Raw genomic sequence first — 25220 nt, forward strand, 5'->3', positions numbered from 1 at the left:
AGTGCACCAGAAAATAGAGTCAGAGTAAGGAAAAATGGTAAGATAAAATTAAAGGCTCTTTATCTCAATGCACGCAGCATTCATAACAAGATAAATGAGTTGACGGTACAAATGGAAATAAATGGGTATGATCTGATAGCCATTACAGAGATGTGGTTGCAAGATGACCAAGGCTGAATATTCAGGGGTATTTAACATTTCGGAAGGACAGGCAGAAAGGAAAAGGAGGTGGGGTAGCTCTGTTAATAAAGGATGAGATCACTGCAGTGGTGAGGAATGATATTGGCTCAGAAGCTCAACATGTAGAGTCAGTTTGGGTGGAGGTAAGAAATATCAAGGGTAAGAAGTCATTGGTGGGAGTAGTCTATAGGCCCCCTAACAGTAGCTATACTGTAGGACAGAGTATAAATCAAGAAATAATGGGGGCTTGTAAGAAAGGTACTGAAATAATCATGGGTGATTTTAATCATCATATAGATTGGACAAATCAAATTGGCAAGGATAGCCTTGAGGATGAGTTCATAGAATGTATTCGGGATGGTTTCTTAGAGCAATACGTTGAGGAACCAACCAGGGAGAAGGCGATTTTAGATCTGGTAATGTGTAATGAGACAGGATTAATTAATGATCTCATAGTAAAGGATCCCCTAGGAAAGAGTGATCATAGCATGGTAGAATTTCAAATTCAGTTTGAAGGTGAGAAACTTGGGACTGAAACAAGTGTTCTAAAGTTAAATAAAGGCAATTACATTGGTATGAGGACAGAGTTGGCTAAAGTGGACTGGGAAAATTGATTAAAGGGTAAGACGGTAGATCAGCAGTGGCAGACATTTAAGGAGATATTTCATAAATCACAGCAAAGGTGTATTCCAGTGAGAAACAAAGACTCCACAAGAAGGATGTACTAACCGTGGCTAACTAAGGGAGTTAAGGATGGTATCAAATTGAAAGAAAAGGCATACATTGGCCCAGAAATTCGAGTCGGGGGCTTGCCGCGCGTGTAAGCCCCCGATCTGCACTTACTCGACGCGCCGGCCATTGAGCTTCAGGGACGCCTGGAATTGCTGTTTTAAAATGTTGACTCCCGGGCAGCGTCTGACGTCACGCCGCCCAGGAGTGCAGCCAGCGCGAAGCCTGTAGCGCGCTGTGCAACTGAGACACGCCCCTTGAGGTCTCAGTTTAACAGGACACGCCCCCAATGTTTCTGCCAAGCTGCAAAGCATTTTTACATGCAAAGCAGCAGTTTAAATAGGTTTTTGGAAGTTTTTTGAAGCTTTTGGTAACTTTTATAAACTTTTAAAAACGTTTAGATTATTTTGAAGAATCTGAAGTAGTTTTAAACAGAATTAAAGCAATTTAAAGACTTTTAAAAGCCCTAAAAGAATTTTTTTAATTCCATTTATTTATTTAGCAATGTCATCGTCATACGTGTCTTCACAGTGTTCCCTTTGGGGAACTGTATGAAGTGGTGGAAGGATTTATGGCCATGATTAACGCTCATTCCGTGACCGTAACCATCTTTGAACCAGCCATTAGGGCGGTTAGTCCTATGGCGGGAGGGTTTTACGGGCTCCCACAAGCTATACAAGGAGGGGGGGCCACCCACACCCACGGACGCAAATATCCCACTGGATGTCAACCCAGAATTTAGAGCCGGAGCTCCGACTCCACTTGTCGGGACTGTCTGGAGCGGGGTTCAAAACCCTACCCTGATCTGGCCCAGCGGCGGGGATCCTACCGCTATGCCAAAGGCCCAATCCGATTAGCAACGTGAAATGGCTGGAATGAGCACAATTCACAGCATTAAAAGAACTCACAATTGAACTGATGATGACCTCAGCAATCTCCTCAAGGAGGTGGAGGCGCAGCGCCTGCTCATCATTGGTAATGAGAAGTCAAAGGCGCCGCAAAAAGGGCAGATGATAGCTTGGTCTTTCAAGTGGCAGCATAGGGCTCCAGTCACGGGGAGGGAAAAGGCGCAGGAAACGTATGGGTGTCACCTTTTGTGCGGAGTGGGCCTTTTGCGTAGCAGTAAGCATCCCCGCCGCTGGGCCAGAAGGAGTAGGGTTTCGAACCCCACTCCAGACAGTCCCGGCAAGTGGAGTCGGAGCTCCAACTATAAATTCTGGGTGGACATCCAGCGGGATACTTGCGTCCGTGGGTGTGGGTGGCCCCCCCCCCTCAGATGGGTTGTGGGAGCCCGTAAAACCCTCACGCCATAAGACTAACCACCCTAATGGCTGGTTCAAAGATGGTTATGGTCACGGAATGAGCGTTAATCACTGCCATAAATCCTTCCACCACTTCATACAGTTCCCGAAAGGGAACTGTGTGAGGATACGTACGACGATGACCTCTTGCGCAATGCACCTCCTTGGACCCTCAGTCGCAGATGCGAGGGGGCAAATCGTGCAATTGTTAAATTTTTCATTTTATTGACATGTAAAATGTTGGCCCAGTAATTCCCTTCCAAATGCGCGAGTACGGTCGGGGTACTTACGCGTCTGGCCGGAGGAAATGCCGGTTTTCAGCATGCACAGCGCATGCGGGGAAAACTGGCATTTCCTGTCCTCTGAACGAAGGGGTTCAGAGGCAGAACGCGTGCGCAGTAAAATTCGCTGCTTTCATTCATGCTTTCAGTGAGGTCAAGTCCTTACAACTTACACATGAAAAAAGCATGGGTACAGTTGCTCCAGAGGCTGCGGAGGAAGATATTTCTTATTGTGGAGCTTCTGAAAGTATGTATGTCTGTATATATTCCTTTGCGTGTTATGTATATATTCCTTTACTTATGTGTATGAATGTATTATTTAATTATGACTTTCAGAGAAAGTAACTTATTGAAAAATCATAATTAAAAACATACATTCATACACATAAGTAAAGGAATATAAAACATACATACATATACGTAAAGGAATATATGCGGACATACATACATAATTACTTATTACTGATGAAAAGTTTCTTTCTTAAAAGTGCTGGAAATGTTACATTACTCATTTTAGAACACTCATTTTCACATTCAATTCACACAGCCACAATTGCTCTTTCTACCTACCGTTCTGAAAACCCGTTTAAAAAAAAAAAAAAAATTTTAACTTTAAAACTTACTTAAAATTTCTTAAAATAACTTCCCTCCCTTTCCCAAACAAAAATATTGCCTTTCAGAAGCTCCACGATAAAATATATCTTCCTCCGCAGCCTTGGAACAACTTTACACATGCTTTTTTCAAGTGTAACTTGTAAGGACTTACCCTCACTGAATCCATGAATGAAATCGACGAAGTTCACTGCGCAAGCGCTGCCTGTGCAGTCGCACGCGCTGTGCCTCTGAACCCCTTTGTTCCGAGGACTGGAAATGCCGGCGTTCCCCGCATGCGCTGTGCATGCTGAACGCCGGCATTTCCAACGGCCAGATGCGTGAGTACCCAGACCGTACTCACGCATTTGGTCACGAATTTCTGGCCCAATGTTGCGAAGATTAGTGGTAGGCCAGAGGCTAAAAAAAATTAAGTGGGAGAAGTTAGAATACGAGATTAAACTACCAAATAATATAAAAACAGATTGTAAGAGCTTCTACAGGTATATAAAAAGGAATAGAGTAGCTAAAGTAAACGTTGGTCTGTTCGAGGAGGAGACTGGGGAATTAATAATGGGAAATAGAGAAATGGCAGAGACTTTAAACAATTATTTAGGCTCGGTCTTCACGGTAGAAGACACTAAAAACATCCCAATAAGAATAGATAATCAAGGGGCTATAGAGAGAGAGGAACTTAAACAATCTCTATCACTAGAGAAAAAGTACTAGGCAAACTAATGGTGCTAATGGTCGACAAGTCCCCTGGACCTGATGGCCTGCATCCTAGGGTCTTAAAGAAGTGGCTGCAGAGATAGTGAATGCGTTGGTTGTAATCTATCAAAATTCCCTGGACTCTGGAGAGGTCCCAGCGGATTGGAAAACTGCAAATGTAATGCCCCTATTCAAGAAAGGAGGGAGACAGAAAGCAGGAAACTATAGGCCAGTTAGCCTAACTTCTGTCATTGGGAAAATGCTGGAATCCATTATTAAGGAGGTAATAGCAGGACATTTAGAAAATCATAAGACAATCAAGAAAAGTCAGCATAGTTTTATGAAAGGGAAATCGTGTTTGACAAATTTGCTAGAGTTCTTTGAGGATGTAAAAAACGGGGTGGATAAAGGGGAACCAGTAGATGTAGTGTATTTGGATTTCCAGAAGGCATTTGATAAGGTGCCACATAAAAGGTTACTGCACAAGATAAGAGTGCACAGGTTGGGGATAATATATTGGCCCAGTAATTCCGTTCCAAACGCGTGAGTACGGTCGGGGTACTCGCGCGTCTGGCCGGAGGAAATGCCGGTTTTCAGCATGCACAGCGCATGCGGAGAAAACCGGCATTTCCTGTCCTCTGAACGAAGGGGTTCAGAGGCACAGCGCATGCGCAGTGAACTTCGTCGATTTCATTCATGGATTCAGTGAGGTTAAGTCCTTACAACTTACACATGAAAAAAGCATGTGTAAAGTTGCTCCAGAGGCTGCGGAGGAAGATATATTTTATCGTGGAGCTTCTGAAAGGCAATATTTTTGTTTGGGAAAGGGAGGAAAGTTATTTTAAGAAATGCTGAGGTAAGTTTTAAAGTTTAATTTTTTTTTTTAAACGAGTTTTCAGTACTGTAGGTAGAAGGAGCAATTGTGGCTGTGTGAATTGAATTTGCTGTGTTTATTAAATGTGAAAATGACTGTTCTAAAATGAGTAATGTAACATTTCCAACATTTTTAAGAAAGAAACTGTTCATCAGTAATATATTCTTTTAAGTAATTATGTATGTATGTCCGTATATATTCCTTTACGTATATGTATATATTCCTTTACTTATGTGTATGAATGTATGTATTTAATTATGATTTTCCAATAAGTTACTTTCTCTGAAAGTCATAATTAAATACATACATTCATACACATAAGTAAAGGAATATATACATACATATACGCAAAGGAATATATACAGACATACATACATAATTACTTAAAAGAATATATTACTGATGAAAAGTTTCTTTCTTAAAAATGTTGGAGTCATTTTCACATTTAATAAACACAGCAAATTAAATTCAAATAGCCACAATTGCTCCTTCTACCTACAGTACTGAAAACCCGTTTTAAAAAACAAAAATAAACTTTAAAACTTACCTCAGCATTTCTTAAAATAACTTTCCTCCCTTTCCCAAACAAAAATATTGCCTTTCAGAAGCTCCACGATAAAATATATCTTCCTCCGCAGCCTCTGGAGCAACTGTACTCATGCTTTTTTCATGTGTAAGTTGTAAGGACTTAACCTCACTGAAAGCATGAATGAAACCGGCGAATTTTACTGCGCACGCGCTGCCTGTGCAGTCGCACGCGTTCTGCCTCTGAACCCGTTTGTTCAGAGGACAGGAAATGCCGGTTTTCCCCGCATGCGCTGTGCATGCTGAAAACCGGCATTTCCTCTGGCCAGACGCGTGAGTACCCCGACCGTACTCACGTGTTTGGAACGGAATTACTGGGCCGTTCATTTTACATGTCAATAAAATGAAAAATTTAACAATTGCACGATTTGGCCCCTCGCATCTGCGACTGAGGGTCCAAAGAGGTGCATTGCGCAAGAGGTCATCGTCGTACGTATCCTCACACTGTTCCCTTTCGGGAACTGTATGAAGTGGTGGAAGGATTTCTGGCCACGTTAACGCTCCTTCCATGACCATAACCATCTTCATACCAGCCATTAGGGTGGTTAGTCCTATGGCGTGAGGGTTTTACGGGCTCCCACAACCCATCTGAGGGGGGGGGGGGCCACCCACACCCGCGGACGCAAGTATCCCGCTGGATGTCCACCCAGAATTTATAGTTGGAGCTCCGACTCCACTTGCCGGGGCTGTCTGGAGCGGGGTTCGAAACCCTACTCCTTCTGGCCCAGCGGCGGGGATGCTTACCGCTACGCAAAAGGCCCACTCCGTGCAAAAGGTGACACCCATACGTTTCCTGCGCCTTTTCCCTCCCCGTGACTGGAGCCCTATGCTGCCACTTGAAAGACCAAGCTATCATCTGTCCTTTTTGCGGCGCCTTTGACTTCTCATTACCAATGATGAGCAGGCGCTGCGCCTCCACCTCGTTGAGGAGATTGCTGAGGTCATCATCAGTTCAATTGTGAGTTCTTTTAATGCCGTGAATTGTGCTCATTCCAGCCATTTCACGTTGCTAATCTGAGTGGGCCTTTGGCATAGTGGTAGCATCTCCGCCGCTGGGCCACACGGCGTAGGGTTTCTAACCCCGCTCCAGACAGTCCCGGCAAGTGGAGTCGGAGCTCCGGCTCTAAATTCTGGGTAGACATCCAGTGGGATATTTGCGTCCGTGGGTGTGGGTGGCCCCCCCCCTCGTATAGGTTGTGGGAGCCCGTAAAACCCTCCCGCCATAGGACTAACCACCCTAATGGCTGGTACAAAGATGGTTACGGTCACGGAAGGAGCGTTAATCACGGCCAGAAATCCTTCCACCACTTCATACAGTTCCCCAAAGGGAACAGTGTGAAGACACGTACGACGATGACGTTACTAATTAAATAAATGGAATGAAAAAAATGATTTCAGGGCTTTTAAAAGTCTTTAAATCGCTTTATTTCTGTTTAAAACTACTTCAGATTCTTCAAAATAATGTAAATGTTTTTAAAAGTTTATAAAAGTTACCAAAAGCTTCTTAAAAATACCAAAAACCTATTTAAAATGCTGCTCTACATGTAAAAATGCTTTGCAGCTTGTGCGAAACATTGGGGGCATGTCCTTTTAAACTGAGACCTCAAGGGGCGTGTCTCACTTGCACTGCGCGCTCCAGGCTTCGCGCTGGCTGCACTCCTGGGCGGCGTGACGTCAGACGCTGCCCGGGAGTCAACATTTTAAAACAGCAATTCCAGGCGTCCCTGAAGCTCAACGGCCGGCGCGTCGGGTAAGTGCAGATCGGGGGCTTGCACGCGCGCGGCCAGCCCCCGACCCGAATTTCTGCCCCATTAGCATGGTTAGGGGATTGGCTAACTAACAGAAAACAGAGAGTCGGGATAAATGGGTCATTTTCCAGTTGGCAATCAGTAACTAGTGGGGTGCCACAGGGATCAGTGCTGGGGCCTCAACTATTTACAATCTATATTAATGACTTGGATGAAGAGGCCGAGTGTACTGTAGCCAAATTTACTGATGGTACAAAGATAGGTGGGTGAGCAAGTCTTGAGGAGGACACAAGGAGTCTGGAAAGGGGTATAGAGAGGTTAAGTGAGTGGGCAAACATTTGGCAGATGGAGTATAATGTGGGAAAATGTGAGGTTATCCACTTTGGAAGGAAGAATGAAAAAGCAAATTATTATTTAAATGGAGCGAGACTACAAAATGCTGCGGTACAGCGGGATCTGGGGGTCCTAGTACATGAAACACAAAGTTAGCATGCAGGTACAGCAGGTAATTAGGAAGGCTAATGGAATGTTGGCCTTTATTGCAAGGGGTATGGAGTATAAAAAGGTTGAGGGAAGGTTGATGTAACTTCACAGGGCGCTAGTGAGACTGCACCTGGAGTACTGCGTACAGTTTTGGTCTCCATATTTAAGGAAGGATATACTTGCACTGGAGGTTCATGAGGTTGATTCCTGGGATGAAGGGGTTGACGTATGACGAAAGGTTGAGCAGGCTGGGCCTATACTCATTGGAGTTTAGAAGAATGAGAAGTGATCTTATTGAAACATATAAGATTCTGAGGGGGATTGACAGGGTGGATGCTGAGAGGATGTTTCCCCTAGTGGGGGTATCTAGAACTAGGGGGGCACAGTTTCAGGATAAGGGGTTGCCCATTTAAGACGGAGATGAGGAGGAATTTCTTCTCTCAGAGGGTCGTGAATCTTTGGAATTCTCGACCCTGGAGAGCTGTGGAGGCGGAGTCACTGAACACATTCAAGGCGGAGATTGACAGACATTTGAACTACAAGGGAGTCGAGGGGTACGGGGAGCGGGCGGGGAAGTGGTGTTGAGGCCAAGATTGGATCAGCCAAGATCTTATTGAATGGCGGAGCAGGCTCGAGGGGCTGATTGGCCGACTCCTGCTCCTGTTTCTTATGTAAACAAACAGTAACCGTGGAGTTCATGAGATTAAAGTTTCACCTGATGTTGCTGTCAGTGGATTATCTGTAGCGAGAGAAGTCGGTGCAGTTCCTACAGAAAATGACAACAAATTAACATAAATAAAGGAATTTGATCAAAATAGATACTGAGGCTGAAAATTATCGATGAAGGTCGTTGCAAAAACGACCCCAATGGTTGACTCATGTCCTTCAGGGAGGGACCTGGGCTACAGGGGACTCCCGTCCCACACTACTTGGCTCAATCTTACTGCCCTGAAGCAACCACGGATGGACAATAAACACGGTCTTACCAACGTCATTTGCAGCTTAAGAACAAACTGAACAATTAGGTGTTTCTGGAGGTAGTGATTGGGGTTCAATGCATGTGAAGATTTGGTAGGAAATTTCCAATAGGTTCTGGATAGATTTTGAAATGTGCTTAGGGTTATACTAACACTGAAAAAGCTTCAACATAAAACAGCCATGTTAAAGTACGGGTGGAAAACTCATTAATTGTCATTACCCTGTCCAATAATATCACGGAGATGTTTCGACCTGCTCAAACGGCAATTAAAGTACTGGACATAGCAATGTCTTACAAAGAATGTAAATGTCATTGGGATAAACATGACACATTCACTCCCTGCTTTCAAATACCTGCTTGGAGCGAAGTTCAGCAAGATTATGTATGGACAGGGATCTCCCCAAGTATAAGTCAGGTACTGTCAGTGTGTAAATGGATTCTGTAGAAACAGTCTCCCACCCACTGCTACTTTACACAGAGCATTTGGGTTTATTGCTAACAGATTTGGAACATTGCACAATACCCGCAATCAACTGTTGCCCATTTGTTGAAAGGATCCATAATTCTGGTACAAATTTCACTGTATTTACAGCTCACCGACCCCCGCCTCACACATACATACCAACATTGAATGGTTTACAATGTCTCATCTCCTGATTCATTCCTGCAGTTACTAGACTTTGGTCGGAGCGTTCCCACCTCTGAGTCAGAAGTGGTATGGGATTGAACAATGCGAGAGGATCACTAGTTTGACATCCAGTAGGATACACGGGCCCGGTGGGTGTGAGTGACCTCCATTAGGAAGCCCATAAGAGTTCGCCCTCTGGAACGAACCTCCCTATTGGCTGGTGTAAGGATGGTTACAGCCATGGAAGGAATGTTCAGGTGATGGCCTATCAGACTGTTAATCTGCCTGCGAATCCTTCCACTGCTGCACACTGTTCTCCAAGGGAAGTGTATGAAGGTACAAAAACCCACATTCACCATGTGCTGCTGCACTGTCAATCTTCAGGATGCAACATTCTATTGAGAATAACATCAAATCCTCATAGAAAAAAAATCTAATGTCAATGGGAGTCAGGTGTAACACTCTACTGAGTGAGTTTTGGATGACACACAGGAAGATGGCAGCTGGTGTCGAGGCCAATCATCACAGCGTTAGGACTTCACATCTGGGGTAACTCAGGCAGGCATCCTTGGCCCAACCACCATCCAGATGTTCTGTCAGTAACATTTTCTCTGTCATAAGATAGGGAGTGGGGTTATTCGCTGACCATTCTGCCGTGGCCAGCTCCTTTCACACTTACAGCAGGACAATGGCTGGTACGATTGATACCACAGGAGTGCCTGTTGACGACCATCTCAAGCAACAGAAAGACCACCGCCTCCCCATGACCTTCAGCAGCGCTGCAACTTCCGAATCAACTAATAGAATCCTGGCCAGAAGCTTAAACAGAGCACTCTGGATCCAGGAGGACAGCAGAGGCTGGTTACTGTGCGGTGATTTGGATCACCTCCTGACTGTTTGAAGCCTTTTCACTGCCTTCATTGCTCAAGTCGAGAGTTCAATGAAAGACTCACCAGCTGACCGGCTGTGTGCAGTCACAACAGCACTCGGGCAGCCCAGCACCAAGCAGGACAGAGCAGCCTGCCAACTCCACTTTCTACAAGTGATACTGGCGAGATATTGACATCAATCATGTGGGCAAATGGAAGTTTTGTTTGAGATGCGGGCCAACCTGATATCTCCAAGAGACGGCTATAAGAGCAAATCTTTCCATTCTTCAATCTTACAGTATATGTGTAGCATCCCGCATCAGGGAGTTGAAAATTATTGATGATTAAACTTCTGAAATCGAACTTGTGCCGCTTGTCTTCATGAATCAGCGCATTGTTCAGTTTCCACAGGATTTCAATCCCTTTCCAAGTTACTCGGGTATTTTCAATGCTCCAATCGATACTGTTGAAATAGGACAGCCCGGGCATCTCACAGGTCAGATTTACGGAGCTTCCCAGGGGAATCGGGCCGGCTGGGATCACAGACACTGTGGGAAGAGGATAACTGGTTAAACTGACAAAAGACACCATAGATTAAATTATGGCCTAGAACTGCATTCGCGGCCGAATACTTGCGCACAGGGTCAGGCGCACATGCTGCACACGTCATGTCACATAGTCCCAGGCACCACCTTAAATTCCTGCTTGAAACTCATTAAAATGATACCCGTGCCACCAGCCCTTCCCCCACTGTGCAGTGCCATTTTTCCTGTTTCGGGTTAGGTCCGGAAATCGGGTGTGTCTCCCGACCCTTAACGGGAGACAGCAACTCTTAAAGGGGAGGTGCACTTTGTCTACAGACAGCGGGAAACGTTGTCAGAGGGATAACGTTGCTGCAAAAGATCCAATTAGGGCCCCAAGTTTCTTCATTGTCACGTTGGTGGCATTAATGCAGACAGTGGACGGGAGGAGGGACATCCTGTTCCCGAAACACCTCCACCGCCAGTGAGGAGAGCAAGGCAAGGAACGTTCATCCCAGCACATGGCTGCCACACTGAAAGACGTTCAATGACCTCAGGAGAGTTGTCAAGGTAGCGATACTGCTCTTTCTCCCTGCTCACAGCTCTACCACTAACAAGATCATTATTCAAAATACTCACAATACAACCACCCCGCTTCCCTTCATTCTCCGCAAATCAATGCAGCAAACCACTTTGGCTCCTTCTCCTCAAACTCACCACTATTACACAGTGCAGAATCACTATTCTATCAAGAAAGGCACAGCCTCAAAACAGGTAGGCCTATCGGGCCTTGGGCCTCATTAATGTCAGACCAATGTGCTGCAGGCACATGCTGGGCGTCCAGAGGCAGCTCGCCGGTGAAGACCAGGTTCAGGAATCCCTGCCTTGGTCGGGCTTCAGGGGTCGGTGCCTGGGTCGGGGATGAGACCGGGGTCACGGGTCGGAGCTGGGGACGGGATTCAGCGTTCGGTGAACATGGCCTGTTTCAAGTGTCAGAGATTGGGGCCGGACTCGAGAATCGGGGATGGGGGCATGTGTCGGGGATCGGGTTCACAGCCATGGTTGGGGGTTGATGATAGATGTCTGAGCCAGGGATCAGGGATTGAGCCGAGTCAGGGTTCAGGGCCTGGATCAGGATTTGCGGGGTTCAATGTTGGGGTCCCGGGATCAGCAGGTCGTGTTTGGAGCAACGTGGAGGGGGTGTTGGGAGGTGCAATGGGGCCCTTTAATATGTGATCTTACATTAGTTTGCTTCTTTGTAGCAGGCAATTCCTAGAGCTGGTTTCCAAGAGTGCATCTGGAGAGGGGCCTGGCCGCCTCATGATAAACCAATCTTACAGAATTGGCCTCAAATTAGCAAATGCAAAGAGCCTAACGCCTGTTTCAGGCATTGGCAAAGGATGCCCCTCGCCTGTTCTCACCCAATATGTCAGGAGGCACACTTTCAGTCGCAAATGTACACATTTCCTGCCCGCCATATTGGGACCTTACTAGTCCGAGCCTGTGGGCTGGAAATTCATTTTAACCGACAGTGTAGAACGTGTGGTCATGTATTGTCCGCCTGTTACACCCGCCGCCCGATATTCAGCTCCACTGAAGTCAGTTTCTACCTCAATGAGATTTGAGCAGAAGTGCTGAGGGAATTTTCCGGAAATGGATCTGATCTTTACCGGTTGAAACTTTACTGCGGGATTTCCCATAGTTTTCACAATAAAGATAAATAAATTGCTGAGAATTTACATTTACTGAACAAGAAAGTGTTTCCGAGGCCTACAATAACCTGCCCAGCAAGAAAGCAACACTGTTTTAATGCTGCGTTTTTCCACATCACAAATTGTCAAGATGTTGGCATTTAAAGGCACGGAATTTAATGGAGCAGTGGCGGATATACGGAAAATGGTGAAACAGTTTGTGTGAGACTATCATACACATATAACTACAGCAGAAACTGCTTTCAGTAACTCACCATTAATCACTATGAGGCGGATTAACATCTTCTTCTCCTTGTGTCCAGAATACAGCAAACAGTCGTAATTTCCGGCATCTTCCATTGTCGCCGTGAACAAGAGAGAATAATTCCCCGTCCTGAAACCCTCAGTCTCAGCCAGTGTTATATGTGGGAACCGCGGGGAGCTGCACTCAGTGTTGTTCTTATCAATTGCACAAAGTGCCATCCCATTGTCTCCTGAGGCAGGTTGAAATGTCCACTGAATCTCATCAATTTGAGTCGGAGACCGGGAGAAACAAGGCAGCAAAACCGGGCTGGACCCGTTCGAAAGAACCAGTTCCGGAATATCTCCATCATCTCCATCCCTCGCGGTACCTGCACAGGGAGCAAAGTGTGATATTAAACGGGACTGTATGAGATTGGATAAATATCCACCGTTACCCACAAACTCTGTTCCCTGGGCACCAACACCATCCCTCTCCCTGGTCACTGCCCGATAAATCTCCACCTTTACCCACAAACTCTGTTCCCTGGGCACCAACACCATCCCTCTCCCTGGCCACTGCCCGATAAATATCCACCTTTACCCACAAACTCTGTTCCCTGGGCACCAACACCATCCCTCTCCCTGGCCACTGCCCGATAAATATCCACCTTTACCCACAAACTCTGTTCCCTGGGCACCAACACCATCCCTCTCCCTGGCCACTGCCCGATAAATATCCACCTTTACCCACAAACTCTGTTCCCAGGGCACCAACACCATCCCTCTCCTTGGCCACTGCCCGATAAATATCCACCTTTACCCACAAACTCTGTTCCCTGGGCACCAACACCATCCCTCTCCCTGGCCACTGCCCGATAAATATCCACCTTTACCCACAAACTCTGTTCCCTGGGCACCAACACCATCCCTCTCCCTGGCCACTGCCTGATAAATATCCACCTTTACCCACAAACTCTGTTCCCTGGGCACCAACACCATCCCTCTCCCTGGCCACTGCCCGATAAATATCCACCTTTACCCACAAACTCTGTTCCCTGGGCACCAACACCATCCCTCTCCCTGGCCACTGCCCAACAAATATCCACCTTTACCCACAAACTCTGTTCCCTGGGCACCAACACCATCCCTCTCCCTGGCCACTGCCTGATAAATATCCACCTTTACCCACAAACTCTGTTCCCTGGGCACCAACACCATCCCTCTCCTTGGCCACTGCCCAACAAATATCCACCTTTACCCACAAACTCTGTTCTCTGGGCACCAACACCATCCCTCTCCCTGGCCACTGCCCGATAAACCTCCACCTTTACCCACAAACTCTGTTCCCTGGGCACCAACACCATCCCTCTCCCTGGCCACTGCCCGATAAACCTCCACCTTTACCCACAATCTCTGTTCCCTGGGCACCAACACCATCCCTCTCCCTGGCCACTGCCCGATAAATATCCACCTTTACCCACAAACTCTGTTCCCTGGGCACCAACACCATCCCTCTCCTTGGCCACTGCCTGATAAATATCCACCTTTACCCACAAACTCTGTTCCCTGGGCACCAACACCATCCCTCTCCCTGGCCACTGCCCGATAAATATCCACCTTTACCCACAAACTCTGTTCCCTGGGCACCAACACCATCCCTCTCCCTGGCCACTGCCCGATAAATATCCACCTTTACCCACAAACTCTGTTCCCTGGGCACCAACACCATCCCTCTCCCTGGCCACTGCCTGATAAATATCCACCTTTACCCACAAACTCTGTTCCCTGGGCACCAACACCATCCCTCTCCTTGGCCACTGCCTGAGTCTGAAGCTGACTTTTCACAACCTTTGCGTCCTATTGGACCCTGAGCTGAGTTTCCCGCCCCATATTCTCACCATCGCCAAGGCCGCCAACACCCACCTCTGTAACGTTACTCGACTCCGCCCTGCCTCACCTCACCTGCTGCTGAAACCGTCAGCCAGGCCTTTGTTACCTCCAAACCCATTTATTCCACTTCTCCCCCGGCCGACCTCTAACTCGCAGAAAACTGAATATGTTATAGTAGAGGCACTCAGCTCATCGATGTGACATTACTGTGTCCAATAATTAAACCGAGCCTTTACACCAATAAAAAAACAAGGAGAAAAAGGGATCAATGTTCAGTTAAAATAGTGGATGCATTAACGCCAAACAAACAGGTAAACGTGACGGTGTTAAACTTGACGCAATAATTTCCTGCTTTCAAATTTCCCGCTGCTTTCCCAGCCCCGGCCCTGCCTTCCAGAGGGGCCTTTGTTTTGTTGCTCTCACATATTTGGAGCAATGCGCCGCCCCGTCGGTGAAGTGCTGCCCTTTTGATGGAAGGAGCCAAATTCCCGGGCAAATTTTGACTTGTTTGCACCGCCCCTCCCCCCGCCACTATCCCCCCGCCACCACACCCCCTCCCCACACTCGCATCGAGCGGATCCCAGTGTCTCCTCATCCAGTTTATTTCCTTAGTCGTTGCTCATTCAACCATCTGTTACACTTTGTGCTTCACTGCGAGCCTTTCAGATGCAGAGAGCTGTGTCCTGTGTGGTCAGAGGAGGCGGAACTAAGGGGCTGACAGTCGCTTGGTGTCAGCTCCCCTCCCCCAGCCCTGGCCACTATGTTACCCCGATGCTATCTTACAATTAATGTTGATGTGTTATCACATAATGCGATTCCACTCGCATGAGAATAGCGGGTCTTGGCTCGAACCAGGAAGCAGGACTATTGGCTGAAAATGTTACATTGTTGAGATACCGCGGCAAACGTGGGAGTCGAGACCAGAGTTGGTGGAACACAACTGCTTTAATTCACATCATGGCAAAGAGAGAGCTTGAAAAGCCCGCGCAACCACTTAAATACTCCCCAGACAGGAAGTGCTCCAGGCAGCCTGTCCCTGCGGGAAACAAGTTGCCGGAGGAAAGGGCCCCCGGCTGGGGGCGGCTGCTGCCGGCAGTGTGCCTGCGTAAACTGTCCGTGCCGCCGTGAGCGGATTATGTCCAATGGTGGCGTGTCGCCACAGAGCTCCATCCAGAATCCGCTTATGAGGAGTGGACGAGTCGTGACGGTGGTCTAATGGTTCTGCCGGAGCGGCTCTGAGTGGTCACCGGTCTAGTTGGTGGGGCCGGGCGGTTCGCCGCCGGCTGTGCTGGCTTGCTGGCGGGACGGCCTCTAATTGGAGGTCGGGCCACGGGGACCTGTTCCCCTGGTTCTGTGTGTGCTGGTTTGAGTCGGTCGATGGAGACTGTTTCGACCCTGTCGCCGAGTCGCAGCTTGAAAACCTTGTCTCCGGTTTGTAGTACCTCGTACAGTCCATCGTACGGGGGTCACAGGGGTCCGCGGTGCGCGTCGTGTCGCACGAAGACGAAGCGTGCCTGCTGTAAGTTTGGCGGGACGTGAGGTGCGAGTTCGCCGTGTCGGTTGACCGGAAGTGGGGCGAACTGTTGAGCGGAAGAGAAAGAGTTGATCCGCTGCTATTCGGCCGACCAAGGTGTGGTAGCCTCCGGGAGGAATTCGCCTGGTATGCGCAGCGGTTGTCCGTAGACTAACTCCGCTGCTGAGGACTGGAGGTCTTCCTTGACCGCGGTGCATAGGCCTAGTAGCACCCACGGTAGTCGGTCAGTCCAGGTACTGTCCTGCAGGCCGGCGCGGAGTGAGGCCTTGAGTGACCTGTGGAAGCGTTCACACAGCCCGTTGGCCTGCGGGTGGTACGCCGTGGTTCGGTGGAGCGTCACCCCGAGGTTGCGTGCTGTGGCCGTCCAGAGTTCGGAGGTGAACTGGGCGCCTCTGTCGGAGGTTATGTCGGCCGGTACGCCGAACCTCGCGACCCAGGTGTTAACGAACGCCCTGGCGATGTCGGCTGTGGTGGTGGAGGTCAGCGGCACTGCCTCAGGCCAGCGTGTGCAGCGGTCGACCATCGTGCGGAGATAATTTCGGCCTTGCGATGGCGGCAGAGGACCGACGATGTTGACGTGTACGTGGTCGAAGCGGCGGCTGGGTACCTCGAAGTCTCCCAGGGGTGCTTTTGTGTGCAGCTGTGCCTTAGCCCATTGGCAGGCGAGGCAGGTGTTGGCCCAAGTCTGAACATCTTTGCTGAGGCCACGCCAGACAAAGCACTGGGAGAGGAGTTTGACAGATGCGCGGGAACCCGGATGGGAGAGCCCGTGGAGCGCGTCGAAGATGCGGCGGCGCCAGGTTGCAGGGATGACCGGCCTGGGTTGGCCGAGTGAGACGTCGCAAGTGACTGCCGTGGCTTCGGGCCCGTGCGCGACCTTGGCTAGGCGTAGCCCTGGCAGGCTGGTAGCCGCCGAGAGGAGGTCTGGGTCCGTGAGCTGGGCCGCTGCTAGTTGCGCGTAGTCGACCGCTAGGTAATTCGCGCAGATGGCGGGACGGGAAAGGCAGTTGGCGACAATGTTGTCTCTACCGGAGACGTGCTGGATGTCCGTGGTAAACTCGGACACGGCCGCGAGCTGGCGTTGCTGCCTAGCAGACCAGGGTTGGTGTGCTTGGCCATCGCGTATGTGAGCGGCTTGTGGTCCACGTACGTGGTAAAGGGGCGGCCCTCCAGGAGGAACCTGAAATGGCGGACCGACAGGTGGAGCGCGAGGAGCTCGCGGTCGAAAGTAGAGTATTTGACCTCCGGGGGGCGCAGTTGGCGGCTGTAGAAGGCAAGTGGCTGCCACGCGCCATTGACCCACTGCTTGAACACGGCTCCGACCGCATGGTCGGAGGCGTCGGTGGTGAGCGCGACCCGGGCATCGGCCCTCGGGTGCGCGAGCAGGGTGGCGTCGGCGAGCGCGTTTTTGGTGGCGTCGAAGGCGGCTGACGTGTCAGTGGTCCAGGCTATGGCCATCTTGCCGGATTTACCTCGGAGGGAGTCGTATAGGGGCTTCATGAGGGCTGCAGCTCTGGGGATGAACCTGTTGTAGAAGTTCACCATCCCGAGGAACTCCTGGAGGCCCTTGATGGTTTTGGGGCGGGGGAATTGCTGGATGGCCTGCACCTTGTCGGGCAGGGGGACGGCCCCAGCAGGGTTGATGTGGTGGCCGAGAAAATCGATCTCGGCTAGGCCGAATTGGCACTTCGCCGGGCTGAGGATGAGCCCGTGTTGGGCTAGGCGCCCGAACAGGATGCGAAGGTGTTCGAGGTGTTCCTGTTTGGTGGAGCTGGCCACGAGAATGTCGTCTAGATAGATGAATAGGAAGTTCAGGTCCCGGAGGACTGAGTCCATAAGGCGCTGGAAAGCCTGGGCTGCATTCTTGAGGCCGAAGGGCATCCTCAGGAACTTGAACAGGCCGAATGGGGTGATGACGGCCGTTTTGGGGATGTCCGCGGGGTGTACGGGGACTTGGTGGTAACCGCGCACCAGGTCGACCTTGGAAAAGACGGTTCGTCCGGCCAGTCGGGCCGAGAAGTCCTGGATGTGCAGCATCGGGTATCGGTCGGGGGTGGTGGCGTCGTTGAGGCGGCGGTAGTCCCCGCAGGGGCGCCAGCCTCCGCCGGGCTTGGGGGCGATGTGGAGGGGCAAGGCCCAAGGGCTGCTGGAGCGGCGGATGATGCCGAGTTGCTCCATGGTGGTGAACTCGGCCCGCGCGATTTCCAGCTTGGCCGGGTTGAGTCTGCGGGCGTGGGCAGAGACCGGGGGGCCGGTGGTGGGGATATAGTGCTCCACACCATGTTTGGCGGCTTTGGCCGAAAAGGTCGGGTTAGTGAGGGCGGGAAACTCGGCTAGAAGTGCCGAGTAGTCGTCCGTGGCACTGGCGAGGCAGTAGGTCGTCAGGCCGGCCGAACGGGCCGGGGTGAATGCGCCAGGGATGGGGGCCATAGTGTTGATGTCGATGAGGCGGTGCCTCGGAATGTCGACAAGGAGGCCGTGGGCGCGTAGGAAGTTGGCGCCGATGAGTGGGCAGAGGACCTTGGCTGTGAGGAACTCCCAGTGGTAGCGGCGGCCTGTGAGGTCGAGCGTGACCATGCGGGTGCCGTATGTGCGGATGTCAGAGCATTGGCTGCGGCCAGCGTGATACCCCGTGCGCCGCGTTGGATTTCGAGGGCGGAGGCGGGGGTGATGCTGTGCTGGGCTCCTGTGTCGCACAGGAATCGGCGGTTGGTGCTGTCGTCGGTGACGTACAGTAGGGGCCCCTTTTGCCCCGCGGCCATCGTGGGGGCCGGTGCGGGGGGGGGGTTTGAAAGTGCACGGTGGCTTGCAGCGTTGGGCCCTAGTGCCAAAACGGGTGTGGTAGTAGCAGTGACCCAGAGTGGAAGGGTGGTCGGGCCTAGTGGGCCGGGGAGACCGCGTGGTCATTGCCGTGAGGTCGGGCGCGACGTCGCGGGCGGTCTGCGCGGAGAGCAGCCGGTCGGCCTTTTCAGCTATCTCATTCAGGTCCGTGGAGCCAGACTCCACAATGAGCGGGTGGATGCTGGCGGGGAGCTGCCGAATGAAAAGCGTGCGAAAGAGGGCGCCGGAGTTTTTGTCGTCCGAGAGGGACAGCATGTGGGAAAGCAGGTCCGACAGTGAAGCATCACCAAGGCCTGGGAGGTCGAGGAGTTGGCAGTTGCGCTGGTAAGAGGGCGCCTGAAATTTTTTAAGAAGCGCGGCCTTCAGATGTTTGTACTTGCCTTCCACTGGTGGATCCTGCAGCGCTGCCCAAACCTTGGGGACTGTGGCGTAGGTGAGCGAGGCGACGAGGTAGTCGTACTTCGTGGCGTCGACTGTGATGCTTCTCAGCCGGAATCTGGACTCGGCTTGAATGAACCAGGCCTCGGCCAGGTTCTCCCAAAAGTCCGGTAGTTTAACCGTGACTGCGTTTGTATCCGCCATGCTAGCTTAGGATTCGTCCTGAGCATCGGGGTCACCAGTGTTGAGATATCGCGGCAAACGTGGGAGTCGAGACCAGAGTTGGTGGAACACAACTGCTTTAATTCACATCATGGCAAAGAGAGAGCTTGAAAAGCCCGCGCAACCACTTAAATACTCCCCAGACAGGAAGTGCTCCCGGCAGCCTGTCCCTGCGGGAAACAAGTTGCCGGAGGAAAGGGCCCCCGGCTGGGGGCGGCTGCTGCCGGCAGTGCGCTTGCGTAAACTGTCCGTGCTGCCGCGAGCGGATTATGTCCAATGGTGGCGTGTTGCCACAACATAGAATTACATAGAATGTACAGCAGAGAAACAGGCCATTTGGCCCAACCAGACCATGCCAGCGGTTATACTTCACTTGAGCCTTCTCCCATCCTTCCTCATCTAAGTGTATCAGCATAACCCTCTATTCCGTTCTCCCTCATATTCTTATCTAGCCTCCCCTTAAATTCATCTAGACTCAATCACTCCCTGCGGTAGCGAGTTCCACATGCTCACCACTCTCTGGGTAAAGAAGTTACTTCCTTAAATCCATCTCGACGCCATTTTTCCCTTTTTTCAGTAAATATTGCGGAGCCTCACGGACTAAGATCGCTTTGCACAATGTGCAGCCTTGTCCAACGTGAGCTGAAACTTTTCAGATCATTCTATCTATGTCAATATTTAAATTATAAATTGCCCCCGCATTTCACTGAATGGAGCCCGGAACCACAGCGACCCGATACAGCGATTGCACACTGAAGACAGCAGTATCACAGGAGCTCTGAAACTGTGTCTTAACATAAGAACATAAGAAATAGGAGCAGGAGCCGGCCATTTGGCCCCTAAAGCCTGCTCCGCAATTTAATGAGATCATGGCTGATCTGATCTTGGGCTCAGCTCCACTTCCCTGCCCGCTCCCCATAACCCTTCACTCCCTTATTGTTCAAAAATCTGTCTCTCTCCACCTTGAATATATTCAATGGCCCAGCCTCCACAGCTCTCTGGGGCAGAGAATTCCACAGATTCACGACCCTCTGAGAGAAGAAATACCTCCTCACCTCAGTTTTAAATGGGTGACCCCTTATTCTGAAACTATGCCCCCTAGTTCTAGATTCCCCCATGAGGGGAAACATCTTCTCTGCATCTACCTTGTCGAGCCCCCTCAGTATCTTATATGTTTCAATAAGATCACTTCTCATTCTTCTAAACTCCAATGAGTATAGGCCCAGCCTAACTGGTCTACAGTTTCCTGCTTTCTGTCTCCCACCCTTCTTAAATAGGGACGTCACATTTGCGGTTTTCCAATCCGCTGGGACCTCTCCAGAATCCAGGGAATTTTGGTAGATTGCAACCAAAGCATCCACTTTCTCTGCAGCCACTTCTTTTAAGACCCTAGGATGTAGGCCGTCAGGTCCAGGGGACTTGTCCACCTTTAGTCCCATTATTTTACCGAGTACTTTTTCATTAGTGATAATGATTGTTTTAAGTTCCCCCTCTCTATAGCCCCTTGATTATGTGTTATTGGGATGGTTTTAGTGTCTTCTACCGTGAAGACTGATGCAAAATATTTGTTCAAAGTCTCTGCCATTTCCCTGTTCCCCATTATTAATTCCCCAGTCTCATCCTCTAAGGAACCAACATTTACTTTAGCTATTCTCTTCCTTTTTATATACCTGTAGAAGCTCTTACTATCTGTTTATATTTTTTTGCTAGTTTACTCTCATAATCCAGCTTCTCTCTCTTTATTACTTTTTTAGTCATCCTTTGCTGTTTTTTAAAAATGTCCCAATCCTCTGGCCTTCCCCTAATCTCGGCAACATTGTATGCCTTTGTTTTCAATTTGACACCATCCTTTACTTCCTTAGTTAGCCACAAGTGGTTCTCCCTTCTCTTAAAGTCTTTCCTTCTCACTGGAACATATTTTTGTTGAGAGTTATGAAATATCTCCTTAAATGTCTACCATTGCTTATCAACCATCTTACCCTTTAATCTATTTTCCCAGTCCACTTTAGCCAGTTCTGCCCTTATGCCATTGTAATTGCCTTTATTTAAGATCAGGACACTGGTTTGAGACCCAACTTTCTCACCCTCCAATTGAATTTGAAATTCAACCATGCTATGATCACTCTTTCCTAAAGGATCCTTTACTATGAGATAATTTATTAATCCTGTCTCATTACACAGTACCAGATCTAAGATAGGCTGCTCCCTGGTTGGTTCCACAACGTATTGTTCTAGGAAACCATCTCGGATACACTCTATGAACTCTTCCTTGAGGCTGCCTTGGCCAATTTGATTTGTCCAATCAATAGGAAGGTTAAAATCGCCCATGATTGTTGCTGTACCTTTCTTACAAGCCTCCATTATTTCTTGATTTATACTCTGTCCAACAGTATAGCTGCTGTTAGGGGGCCTATAGATTAGGCCCACCAGTGACTTCTTTCCCTTATTATTTCTTATCTCCACCCAAACTGATTCTACATCTTGCTCTTCTGAGCCACTTTCATTTCTCACTACTGCACTGATCTCATCCTTTATTAACAGAGCCACCCACCTCCTTTTCCCTTCTGTCTATCCATCCGAAATGTCAAATACCCCTGAATATTCAGTTCCCAGCCTTGGTCACCTTGCAACCACGTCTCTGTAATGGCAATCAGGTTATACCCATGTATATCTATTTGTGCCATCAACTCATCTATCTTGTTACGAATGCTGTGCATTCAGATAAAGAGCTTTTAATTTTGTCTTTTTATTATTTTTCTGTGCTTTGACCCCACTTTCTGATGCACTCTTATGTTTATACGTTCTGTCCCTTCCTGTCACACTCTGGCCACCATTACCCCATCAATACCCCGCTCTATTGCCTTCTCCTTTCTCTTTGAATTTTTTAATTCCCGCTCACCTGATCCCCCCCTCCAGTATTTAGTTTAGAGCCCTCTCTACAGTCTTGTCTTTTGTCGAATACTGTTGCTCATTCTCGTGTTTCAACAGCAGACGATCACCCAGCGGGAGCAAGTGAATCTAACATGGAGACTGATGGCCATTTCTGTGCATAATTTACGGTAGTTTGAATTGCTGATCCATTATTAACGATGGTGTTGTTTTAGTAAACTTAGCGAATAAGGAAAATGGTGGGGTCATGAACTGATTGTGCCTCGCGCTGTTTCAAATGCCGCTTCTACACAGATCCTCAATCTTATCAAACAAGTGATATCGTCAGTCATTGTTACATTCAAAATAACTTTGTGATTAATTTGATAATTCTTGCTACGCGTTTGCCAATACCGCACGGAATATAAGCAAAGTCCACTTTGAAATGCAGCTACCGTTTGGAGACCACAACACGGAGGCATTAGACCGATGGGGACAGATATATCTACACAAGCAACAGTGCTGGAGACTATGATTGTCAATACTCGACTGAAAATAAAATTGAATGTGATTATAGATCATACCTGGATTTAGAACGGCCAGTAGAAGGGAGACCTCGAGAACGGAACACCTCATACTTGCTGCTGTTGAGTCTGAACTGGACAGAGAGAAATGACCGAACGTGTTAGTTAGCGAAGCAAGAGGAAGTTCTCGTTTCCTTCTGTTAAAAATATTTATCAGGCTCGGTCACGTGATTATTGGTTAGAATTTCCTCAGTCACTAACTTCAATAGTTAGATTCAACATCAAGACTTGGCTTCACCATCAATAGGGGTAGACAACATTCACGGTGCTTAATTCCTAGATTATCACCGTCTCGAACAAGAATAAGCCCAGCGACCATCCCGGGCCCTCAACAGCACCAACATTGGCGAATGACCCAACAGCATCTTGAAAGACAACATTGCGGAGAAGCTTAACTGTATCAAGTGTAACAACACAGTGACTAAAGAGCAGGGCAGAGGCTGGGTACTCTGCGAGGATTGACTCACCACTTTCCCCCTCAATGTCTCTCCACCATTTACAAAGCTCTCTTCAGGAGCATGGTGTATACTTCCCACTCACTTGAATAGGTGCAGCCTAGACAGCCCACACAATGTTCAAAACAATGAAGCACCATGTTTTTTCGGTCTGCACCCGTGCCACTGGATTCAGTGCCCCCACCACATGCACACTGCACCTTGAAAGGGGAAAGGTAAAGAATAAAGTTCGTGTAGAGTAGAGTTGAATGACGGGGGCTCGGTTCTATACAGACAATGGTCAAGGAGAGCAGGGTGCAACTATAGGAGGGGCGGTACTGAGGGAGTGCCGCACTGTCGGAGGGGCAGTACTGAGTGAGCGACGTACAGTCGGAGGGGCACTATTGAGGGAGCATCGCACTGTCGGAGGGGCAGTACTGAGGGAGTGCCGCACTGTCGGAGGGGCAGTACTGAGGGAGCGTTGCACTGTCGGAGGGGCAGTACTGAGGGAGCGCCGCACTGTCGCAGGAGCAGTATTGAGGGAGCGCTGCACTGTCGGAGGGGCAGTATTGAGGGAGCGTTGCACTGTTGGAGGGGCAGTACTGAGGGAGCGCCGCACTGTCAGAGGGACAGTACTGAGGGAGCGCCGCACTGTCAGAGGGGCAGTGCTGAGGGAGCGCTGCACTGTCGGAGGGGCAGTACTGAGGGAGCGCCGCATTGTCAGAGGGGCAGTAATGAGGGAACGTCGCACTGTCAGAGGTGTCATCTTTCAGATGAGAGGTTAAACCCGAGGCCCCATCTGCCCGCTCAGGTGGATATAAAAGATCCCGCAGCCACTATTTCAAAGAGGAGCAGGGCAGTTCTCCCCGCTGTCCTAAGGCCAATATTTATCCCTCAACCAACATCTGGTGATGATCACATTTCTGTTTGTGGGAGCTTGCTGTGCACAAACTGGCTGCCGGGTTTCCTACATTACAACAGTGACTACACTTCAAAAAAAAGTATTCATTGGCTGTAAGGAGCTGTGGGACGTCCTGAGGTAGTGAAAGGCGCTATAGAAATGCAAGTCTTTCTTTCTTCAATCAAAGGCGCACTCGGGGCGAGTTGGATCAGTGACTTGCTGTGCAGCAGATTGAAAGTTCCCGGTCTGTGCGGAGCCGCCTGATTGGTCAGTAGCCTGGAGCCCAGGGTTGCAGGACTGGTGGGGTGGGGGGTCGGGGAGTGTGCTCTGTACAAAAACCACTCACAACTGGGTATTTAGAACAAGAGTGGGAAGAGAAGAGCCGAAAGGGCGTTTGTAAATCTGATGCCAAGGTGTCCATTTAATCCAGCGGGCTGATCCACCATGTGGGCCATCGCAACCGGTGCAGCATGTGTGTCCATTCGCACACGGGCGGGCCTTTCAAACCACGCCGGGAGGGAGGAGGGGGGTGGAAAGGGGTGAGGGGAGGACAAAGGAGGTCACTGGATCGCAGTCGGGATCAGGATGCCCGGTCGACGCTCCCGTCTCACACAGCCCAGGGAGGGCCCCAGTCAAACTGCAGCGTCGCCAAGGCGCTTTGCGATGGGCAGCGCGGTGAGATCGCGGGCGTGGCGGAGTGACGCTCGCGACACAGGCCGACCCCGAAGACCCCGCGGCCCCCCCTCTCCACCAGCTGGAAAGCAAGGGCCAATCAGTCAAACCCGCAGGCTCCTTCCCAGCACAGACAGAGGCCAGTCGGCCCCTCCAGCCTGCCCTCCTTCTGTACGCGAGCAATCCCCAAACCCATCCCACTGCCCCGCTCTCTCCATTGACAAATATTGATCCCAAATTCCCCCTTTCACAGAAGCCATGGTCTCGGCCTCAACCTCCTCCCCATGGCTTCAGTGAGGTGGAGGATTGGAGAAGCTGGGATTGTTCTTCGAGCAGAGAAGGTTTAGGGCAGATTTAACAGAATCATAGAATGATACAGCGCAGGAGGAGGCCATTCGGCCCATCGTGCCTGTGCTGGCTCTTTGGACCCACTCCCCTGCCCTTTCCCAGAGCCCGGAAAATGTTTCCTTTTCAAGTATTTA

General features: G+C 49.6%; 1 protein-coding gene across 1 annotated transcript; it reads right to left on the bottom strand.

Moving 5' to 3' along the window:
* Positions 1–10064: 10064 nt before the first annotated feature.
* On the bottom strand, positions 10065–23381 carry LOC147110215 (uncharacterized). The gene is made up of 3 exons (XM_086002495.1): positions 22732–23381; positions 12447–12803; positions 10065–10507 (listed from the first exon to the last, which is right to left on the bottom strand). The coding sequence occupies exons 1-3, from the start codon at positions 22781–22783 to the stop codon at positions 10065–10067; spliced, it is 852 nt and encodes a 283-aa protein (XP_085858621.1). The 5' UTR covers positions 22784–23381.
* Between the last annotated feature and the right edge of the window lie 1839 nt (positions 23382–25220).

This window comes from Somniosus microcephalus, chromosome 12, assembly GCF_052327205.1.
Source record: "Somniosus microcephalus isolate GS21.2 chromosome 12, FLI_Smic_1.0, whole genome shotgun sequence".
In the NCBI taxonomy this organism is placed as follows: domain Eukaryota; kingdom Metazoa; phylum Chordata; class Chondrichthyes; order Squaliformes; family Somniosidae; genus Somniosus; species Somniosus microcephalus.

Coding starts and splice junctions, on each gene's coding strand:
- LOC147110215 (XM_086002495.1), bottom strand. CDS start 22,783: ATGAGGTGTTCCGTTCTCGAGGTCTCCCTTCTACTGGCCGTTCTAAAT. Junction 12,804..22,731: donor ACTGGCCGTTCTAAATCCAG/GTATGATCTATA, acceptor CTCCCTGTGCAG/GTACCGCGAGGGATGGAGAT. Junction 10,508..12,446: donor CCGCCTCATAGTGATTAATG/GTGAGTTACTGA, acceptor CTCTTCCCACAG/TGTCTGTGATCCCAGCCGGC.